This window comes from Cnephaeus nilssonii, assembly GCF_951640355.1.
Source record: "Cnephaeus nilssonii genome assembly, chromosome: 9".
Lineage (NCBI taxonomy): Eukaryota > Metazoa > Chordata > Mammalia > Chiroptera > Vespertilionidae > Cnephaeus > Cnephaeus nilssonii.
In genome coordinates this window covers 14,792,110-14,801,961 of record NC_137080.1, presented here as the reverse complement: position 1 = coordinate 14,801,961, position 9,852 = coordinate 14,792,110, and the positions used below count along the sequence as shown (strand labels likewise).

Sequence of the window (9,852 nt, the reverse complement as noted above, 5' to 3'; positions counted from 1 at the left end):
TTCTAAGAAGATGCTGAGTTGTTGCTTTTCAGAGGACAGACCAAACCTGTAAGTCATGCCAAAACCAAAGCATGTATATACATTGGAGAGAATTTCAACCTACACTTGTACCTGGAACCAAAGTTACCCCCTCACGGCCCCACATCCTCCATGGAGCCAAAAGACCAGAACATGACCAGGAGGTGGAACACAGGAACCCTTTCAGAAGCAAAGGGATGGGTGTCTAGAAAGATCTGGTTACCATAAATGGCCCAATTCCAAAAGCCTCCTATTGAAACCTGCCCCGCCAGCACTTCAACATACCAGCCTGTTCCCCGTAACCCCTTAAAACTCTCCCTGAACCCTGGATCTAGGAGACAGATTTGAGCCTTACTTCCTGTCTTGCTGGTCAACCTTACAATAAAGCATTTTCTTTTCTCAAAAGCCAGTGCCATGGTGTTATCATAATTAACTAGTTCATATAAATAAAGGAAAGAAAGCAAAAGGAAGCCAGGCATTGTAAGCATGGTCGCCTGGGAAGCTTCACCCAGAAACTACAGCTTCACATAGCATTGTCCCTCTAAGGGGATTAACACCCCTCTGTTCCCCCACCCAGGACTGGATTGTTATAGGTGTGACAGAATTTACCAGGAGACCAAAAAATACATAGGAGTACCTGGAGATACAGGAAAAACCCATTTATTTTCAGATGTACTAGTACCGTGACTCAGGGGAGCCTATTTCTAAATCCTGAGCAAACCAATATGGAGGAAGCTTTCTCTTCATACCCTTTGGTTTCTTTGTCCCCCAAGAAAGGATCAGACTTCTGGACCTTTCACAGGCTTTGCAAAAAGCCCTGAGTGTTGGGATGGGGGTCGTGAGACCACACCTAAAGGCTTGGCCTGGTGCCAGTGCTGATAACTCCCTCTTGAGGTTGTGTATGCTTCATGGTTTATGGCCTCTATAAAATGTGAGTATCCTATATAATAAAGAGGTAATATACAAATTTACCATCACACCCTCACAAGATGGCTGCTCCATGTGGTCACAAGATGGCTGCCACAAGATGGCCAGCAAGGGAGGGCAGTTGGGTGCAATTGGGCCAGCAGGGGAGGGCATTTGGGGGTGACCAGGCTGGCCAGGGAGGGCAGTTAGGGGCGACCGGTCCTGCAGAGGAGGGAAGCTCAGGGGGACCAGGCCTGCAGGGGAGGGCAGATAGAGATGACCACACCGGCAAGGGAGGGAAGTTGGGGGCGACCAGGCCTGCAGGGGAGGGCAGTTGGGGGCGACCAGGCTGGCAGGGGAGGGCAGTTGTGGGCGATCAGGCCAGCAGGGGAGGATAGTTGGGGGTGATCGGGTCGGTAGATGAGCAGTTAGGCATCAATCAGGCTGGAAGGGGGGTTTTTAGGGGGTGATCAGGCTGGCAGGCAGAAGCAGTTTAGGGGCAATCAGGCAGGCAGGCAGACAGGCGAGTGGTTGGGAGCCAGCAGTCCCGGATTGTGAGAGGGATATCTGACTGCCGGTTTAGGGATCGGGCTTAAACTGGCCGTCGGACATCCCCCAAGGGGTCCCAGATTGGAGAGGGTGCAGGCTGGGCTGAGGGACATACCCCCCCTCCCAGTGCACGAATTTTGTACACCGGGCCTCTAGTTTAGGTAAATAGGTCTTGCAATCCAGATGATTAAGGAAGGGGCAGTGAGTTAATTATCGGCTAGCAAGAATGTACATTAGGGATACTGATTAACTAGGTACAGAGTTAGGCTGCTAACTCTGTACCTAAAAAAAAGTTTTATTTTCCTCATCATAGGCACATGGGCAGTAGAAGTTGGGGTGGCACAGGAGAGGTGCTTGCCTATCAATCTAGCCTGGGGAGCAATGGATTGGCTAGGGGGTGGACCCCATCAGAAGCACACAAAATCTTGAAAAGTTAATTGGTCAATCTGAAGAAGCTCTTGGTTAAAATCCCAAGTTCTCTTAGTCTTGTTAACTCTTGCTCCATGACCCACACTTGCCCGTGTGCTCACCTGTTCTCTCTCCATAGCCATATACACTGAGTGGCCAGATTTTTATGATCTTTAACCGCATAATAATCTGGCCACTCAGTGTATATCCTATATAATAAAAGGCTAATATGCAAATTGTCCCCTTGACCAGGAGTTCAACCAGCAGGCAGGCCAGCCAAATGCCCATGTCCCCTCCCCCTGGCCAGGCTGGCCAGACCCCACCCATGCACAAATTCATGCACTGGACCTCTAATATATATATATGTATATTGAGTGGCCAGATTATTATGCATTCAGAGATCATAATCATCTGGCCACTCAGTGTATATGGTCTTTAGCAGTCATATGGCCCATGGCCGTGTGGACCCCACTTGCAATGGACTGCCTCTGGGAACACAAGCTAAGCTAGCCACACACTGGACTGGACTAGACTTTAATATGGAGCAGAAGCTATGGGCAGTGGCCTTAATTCTGGCCCTGTTGAACACAAGACTGGACTTCTTCCATCGATGGGAACTTGGAGGGGAACCCCTTAATTTTACATTATTAGTAAAGCTTTCCACAAAACCCCATCCTCTTGTGGGGGCCTCTGGGAATTCTTTTCCTCTTGGTACCCCAAGAACTTCACTTCTACCGATAACAATAGGATGCCTTCTATGTACATTGGGCAGCAAGACCTTGCTTGGTAACACATGGCGTTTCTCAGTCCACAACCATGAGTATGGAAGAAAATGGAGCAGGAAAATAATGGTGAATGGATGAGAGCAAACAACTTAAAGGACAATGAAATAACTTAGTGGTTCTAGTCTAAACATTTTAAAAGACAGGAAAAGTATTTTTTTTTTAATGGAAAAAATAGCAATTGTCATTTTTAATAAGTCAGGAAGTAAATTGGTTGTGAAATAATTCTTAAGCATAAAATCTGGTTTACACATTTTGAAACCTAAGAAATGCTTGAAAAAGGACAATATATTGAAATTAAAGGGTAGAAACCATTATCCTTTCTCCTCCCTCTACTTTCTTTTGCTTTCCTTTATCCCCACTCTCTAAGAAGCATAGTGCCTTAGGATCTCTGGTTAGATATCTCAATCCTGGGTATTTGTAGGTCCTTATGTTCTGGGTGTCGGTGTGTGTTGTTAGGAGGGTGTATATCTGGGTGAGAGGGAACCGCGAGGAAGCCGCTGCTTGCTCATTGTCAAGGTTTCATGGTTGGATTTCACAAGATAGCCTTTAACCCAGTTTCTATATTTGGGATCTTGGTTTCAAAAATGTCCTTCCAGGGCCTCTTGGTCAAGTTGTCTTTGGGCTTGCTAATTCTTTCTTTTCTGTTAACTATGGTTTCGTTTTTTCCTACGGACAAACCAGAGAAGTTAGTACATTGACAGGTATATGAGATAGAATACGGCTTGAAGAAAAGTGATTTGCAAGCACCTTGCACACATTTAGGAAGCAAAAAATATGTTAATTATCTTCCCCCAAAATGCATTTGGTCCATCACTGCAACTCTTGATCTTTGAGTCCAGTGTCACTTTTTCCCTATTTAGGGCACCCAGAAACCTTTCCATTCCCCATTCTGTGAGACAGTTGTTATGGAAATAAATGCCAGAAGGATGTTATTTGGAGCAAAAGCCTCTCAATGCTCTGGTTCATGCTTTTAAAGACAGAGGTAAGGGGGCGGGCCAGGGTTCATGGACCCCCCCCCACCCGCACCCCCACCCCCACCACAAACATGCTACCTTTGCTCTTCAAACGTGTGTTGCTGATTACCACCAATAAAGAAGTCCTGTGTTGAAAAGACAAAAAATAAAAAAAGATAGATTGATAGATAGGTAGATAGATAGATAGATAGATAGATAGATAGATAGATAGACAGACAGACAGAGGTAAACTGTAGTTTTAGCAATGGTAATCTTAGCCAGACCATCTTATCTTGACATTCAGTAATAACTGTACATTCAAATGTTAAATCCTATAGCTGCACGTTAGAGTTTTCTACTCATCATTGTGGTGATTCAAGGAATACAATAGTCAGGTAATAATATCATTGTGGTAAATTGTGTAAGTTAAAGGAAGTTTCCTCATACTTAATTTATCTGTAAGTTAATCAGACCTTGAATTAACTTACAGAAACTTACTGAAATCACTGGGTTGATTAAAAATGAATATTGCATATTTATCCTGAAAAATATTTACCCGTTCCTCACCCCTTACCCCCAAAAGGCTACCAGAGAAAAGATTTCCTAAGGAGTGATCCCAGAATATAAAATCTTGCATTTTTGTTTCAGAAAAAAAAAAGTTAGCTGAAATATTAATTTTTGAGAGGAAATAAAGGGGAAATTTTCAAAGTGTCCAGTTCTTGTTATTTTTTACTAGTCATGAAAACTGGGACATGTACTAGAAATGTACTTGAAACCTAAGAAATGCTTGAAATCTAATCTTCAATGACCTCATTGGCAAAGTAAAAATACTATCAGCCTTACCTGCTTCACATCATGGCTTTGAGGAAATGTATAGAAAGAATTTTATAAATTGTAAAAGTAACATTTGTTTGTACTTTAGAATGTAAACCCTGGCCAGTTCCAAACAGATATATATTTACTTTCTTTCTTTTGGTCAACTCAGTTCCAACAGCTCCCACACAAAGCAATGTACATGCCTTTATGCCCACCCTGCACATTCCATTTTCACATTCTCGATGACTTAGTGCAGCTCACTGTACTTGTCTGGAGATACATCTTCATAATCCAGCGTGAAATTCACTTCCTTTTCTTACTTACTTTTCAATAAAATATTTGAATTATATGACATTTTGATTAAATATTTTATTATATTTACCTTTTACTAAGACATTTCCATGAACATCATTTTGCTTCTTCAAACTGCCTGTTTCTAATAGCAAGAGGTTATTTGTGAACCCAACCCACCATAACAATTCTTTGCATCCTGGCCAAAAGAATTGAATCATCCCAAATTCTCTATGGAAGTCTCAACCTAAACAGTGGCATGCCCCCATATCCCTAGGCTTATTTTTTTAATTGGTATTTTAAACAAAGTGCTAACTTTTCTAGCCATACTTTATGCCATAGAAAGACTGTTTCACTTAAAACTCTAATATACAATTCCCAGACAGATTAGTGATATTAAAAACAACAAAATCTCTCTTGGGTATTAGATTTTTATTCCAATTTGATTTACATTCCAATAGAAATATCAAAACATATTCACCTCTTTATTTTTAAAATGTGGCTTAAAATCTGAATGCAAACTATTACACATGATAGATTTGCAGATTAAAATTGGGCTAGTTGCTTGAAGTAACACATTTTTAAAGAAGTTTTTAAACCACCATTGTCTACCTCCACGCCAAGGATAACCTTCTAATATGTGATGAGCCGCGCTGTAATAGCAGGATAGCACTGCGACTTGAGTAACAGAAAAATTGTGGAGTTCCTCCAGGCCCAGATCAGGAACCCGCCTATGCCTTCTCATAGTGGCGAACAGCAACCACATCACCAAAAGTAAGAGTCTGAAAGATCAAAAGTTAGCCAGATCATTTTACAGGAACTTCAGTAGCTGAAATTTTCAAAGATTATCTTACAGCCTGGCCAGTGTGGCTCAGTGGTTGAGTGTCAACCCATGGTTGCCAGTTCCATTCTGGTCAGGGCACATGCCCTGGTGTCAGGCTCAGTCCCCAGCAGGGGGCATGCAGGAGGCAGCTGAGGGATGTTGATGTTTCTCTCTCATTGACGTTTGTATCTTTCTCTTCCTGTCCCTTCCTCTCTCTCTACAGTCAATAAAAACCTATTTTTAAAAGATTATTATGTATGTATCATGCAAAAGAATAGTGGCATTTAGAAACATTAAGTGCTACATAAGCTTTTTCTTTCTTAAAATGAAATCAAACCCTTATGTTTAGTGAGTAAATAATATGTACATATAGTTCATGTCTCTAAAAGGAAAATGAAACAAAAACTAAGATTAACTATCCAGATTCAGGTCAAAAGAATTTCTTTTGCCTTAAATTATCAGAGTAATTGGAGCAAATTTGCTACCTGCTATGAAAGAGAATGGAATTTATAGTAGATTTTCTTTTTCTTTAATATGTTTTTATTGATTATTTTATTTTTTGAGGTGTTTTATATATATATATATATATATATATATATATATATATATATATATGTATATATATATATATATATATCACCTCAAAAAATAAATATGTATCATGCAAAAGAATAGTGGCATTTACAAACATTTACAATATATATATTATTGATTTCAGAGAAGAAGGAAGAGGGAGAAAGAAATAGAAATATCAATGATGAGAGAGAATCATTGACCGGCTGCCTCCTGAACGCCCCCTACTGGGGATGGAGCCCACAACCCAGACATATGCTCTTGACTGGAATTGAATCTGGGACCCTTCAGTCCACAGGCCGAAGCTCTATCCACTGAGCCAAACCGGCTAGGGCTATAGTAGGTTTTCATAATAATTTTCAATTCATGACCTAGATAACTTTTAAAGAGTTTTTAGAAAATCCAAATCATTTGGGCAAATGGTATTCGTTCCAAAATCAGCAGAAAAAGGTAAATGTGCAAACATTCTCTTTGATTGGCTGTCATGCTTTAGCCTGTGTGAACCTTGGTGATTAAGTGGGTCACACGTGTCAAATCCAACTTGAAGAATTTCTATAAAACCTCTTTACAAAATTTAGGGTTTTTAAATGTTCATTATTTTCATGTATTGATGTGATTTTTAAGGGTAGAGTATGCCCTTATTTATCATCCATTGTCTTAATCACTTTTTTGGAACTTGATCTTGCCTGATCACAGTCAGACAGCCAAAGCTAAGCTATCCACTTTTCTGTATCGGGGGGCGCGGGGGGGGGGGGGGGGGGGAATGGAGATAAAAGCAGAAAGGAAAATTCAGATGGAATTTTTCAGAAATGAATCCTTTCTTTTGGTGATCACTGCAGAAAAATGTGGGCAAATAGTTGTTAGCATGAAAGAAAAACTGTCCCTCGGCTCCCCACTCCCACCTATGAAAAGAAGTGTGAGTATGCAAACCCTGTATCTCAATCTAGAACAGCAATCATTGCAGTCAAGGGAAAGAGAGTAAAAACGACAGTCACTTGTCTTAAATAATAAAACCAAAAATATGTAAAGCAACCTCATCCCTCCAAAAAAAGCAAAACGACACATTGACTATTCCAATGTGATCGAAATACCATTACTCAGTTCACACACGTGCGTGCACGCGCACACACACACACACAGGTGTCTGGGATGCTAGATTAAGGCATAACATTTTCCCCAGTTTATGTTGTTATACATCATTAATTATTTTTTAACTATTTTCTAATTTTATAATTTTTACATAACTACCAGTTTTGAATAGGTACTTGTAAAAGGTACCTTTTATAAGACTGGAAGTAACATCAAAATGGTTCTCTCTGAGGGAAAATTAGAAAGGATTTTTATATTTTTGTTATGCTTTTGTGTTATATTCTAAAGTTATCTGCACTGAACTCATATAACTTTTACAAACTAAAATATAAAGTTTTTGCAGATCTCTTATTTATTACAGGAATTATAGAGCAATTTTTTTAGATTCAGTAAGGTTGATATTCTTATAGGAATATCAATCATCTTTATATATTTTTATGATTGTTGGTTTTATATAGAGATTTTATTTGAGGATTAGGCATTCATAGTAATCCTACAAAAATTCTTTTCACACACATATTTTTTCTTTTTCTATCATGAAAGAGGCAGAGCTGAGGAAACAATTAGCTAGGATCTGTTTATTGCTTCTGCTTTATCACTGCTTAAAGAACCTTGCTAATCCCTTAATGTTATTAAAGAAGAAGGAGGGAGGGAAGAGAGAAGGGGGAAGGGGAGGAGGAGAGAGACAGAGCGGAGGGAGGAAGAGGACAGGAGATGAGAAAAGGGGGAGGGGAAAACACCAGGAAGAAGGAGGGGAGAACTGACATTACTCACCATAACCATTTTGCCATCCTTAATTTCTCTTACAAAATTTGTTTCTTTGCCATCCCATTTCTGTACATGAACGAGCTTGTCTCCATCCAGGCTAACAACAGACTGAGAGCAATCACAAAGAGCAGAACAAAGAGACCGTTACAGATCCAATTGCTGATATAAAAGTCAAAGGAAGTGATTTGTGAAAGAGTTGTAGAACTGAATAAATTGTGTCCAACTAATTATTAAGTTAGTACCACATCTTGTGTTGCTTCTGGAGTCGTTACTATGCACACTCTAATAATTCATCATTTGATTGAAACGTGTACACCTGGATGCAAAAACCTTACATGTTAGAAATAAAAATTGTGAGCAGGTGCTTTCGGGCTAGTCACCCTCCTTTGAGCAAAGCCTCGGGATGAGGTAAGCTGTTTATTCAATCTGAAGCAATCAGAGCGAGCAAATAAAACGCAATCATTCTTTCAAACAAATGCTATCAAATACTTTTTGGAAAACAGGTTTAATGTATAATGTGAAAACATGTGGTAAAAGAATTAATTCAAGTTTTGAGTTACAGCAAGTACCCATTTTTCAGAACATAACCTATGCCCGCGAGAATGCAAAATCAACCCTGATATCCTTCTCTGTGAACAGAAATACTGAGAACATTCTTCACTTTCCAACATCTAAAAACAAGGAATCAGGAATCTCTTTTTTATCCTCTTGTTTATTGCTTCTGCTTTATTACTGCTTAAAGGATTTTTTTATCCTCCCCCCTGGACAAGTGGCTTCTTACCTTACAGTTTCTGTCATCTGCAGTCGTTTCATCAAACTCTTCTCCCAGGTGGAAACTAATCTCCGTGTTCTTGAATGTGCTCTGGGTCCGGATCACCACCTTGTCCCCCTCCTGACTGATGATTACTGTTGGTTTTGTCACATTTCCCACTTGCCGAGTGGCAAAGCCCACACCTGAAATAGCAAAGGCGAGCAATACAGACCGCAGCAGCTTCCAAAATAGCTCCCAAAGCAGACAACCGCTTTCCTAGTTTGGAATCCAGGTCCTAAAGCACAGGTTTCATCGGAGCACGTTTAGGGTTAGCCCGTTCATCACGCAGCACAGCTACTGCGCTGGAATAATATAGAGATGCACAAAGAAGTGGCTGCTTAAGAGAAAACGACACTGCAGACCATCAGAGCCACCATGACTGGGCCCTGGGCGAGAAAGCAGGCAACTTCCACATGAAAAAACCATTCCCTGGGATATGCACAGCCTAGGGAATGGCTATTTTATTGCAATGTGATCTGCCTTTGTCACTTGCCAATCTAGTGGGTGAAAAAAAAATATGCAAGTGTCTGAAGCTGCAGGTTAAGAGGAGAACATATTTGTACCCACCTAGAGCCTTCATGTACTCATCAAAGTTCTGGCTGTCCGTCAGCTTCCAGGTAGCACAGAACGCCTCCACCATCCTTGCCCTTTCCCGTTAGCTCTGAAAACAGATGGAAGAGACCCGAGCGAGGATTTGTGAATCCCAGGGCCACTGCAACTCAGAAGACGCCCTTGCGCCTCACCTCTTAGCAGCTCCTGCCTTCTTATTTGGAAAAGAGGCGGGCAGAAAGCCAAGGACTTAAATTGCAAATGCACCCCTCCAGTGTCCTTCCCAGGAGGCTGTTGCAGGGGGAGGGTGGGTGGGGTGGGGGGAGGCTCAAGTGAGGCTCCAATCCTCTCTGCGATTGGCTCAGGCCACTAGGTTAGCGGAGTAGGTCGAGGTCCTCCCAGTCCTCACGCTGCTGCCCTCCTGCCTGAGAAAGCTCTGCGAGGATTCAATGGGGCTGGAAGCAGGGCACAGGGGGGATGAGAGAGGGTCTTTCAGGTTCGGCTCGAAAACTT

The 9,852-nt window shown here is 41.3% G+C and overlaps 1 protein-coding gene across 1 annotated transcript; it reads right to left on the bottom strand.

Moving 5' to 3' along the window:
* Window positions 1–5,457: 5,457 nt before the first annotated feature.
* FABP7 (fatty acid binding protein 7) lies at window positions 5,458–9,430 on the bottom strand (the record flags this gene model as incomplete). Its single annotated transcript, XM_079780646.1, has 4 exons — window positions 5,458–5,508; window positions 7,986–8,087; window positions 8,761–8,933; window positions 9,358–9,430. The coding sequence occupies 4 exons, from the start codon at window positions 9,428–9,430 to the stop codon at window positions 5,458–5,460; spliced, it is 399 nt and encodes a 132-aa protein (XP_079636772.1).
* Between the last annotated feature and the right edge of the window lie 422 nt (window positions 9,431–9,852).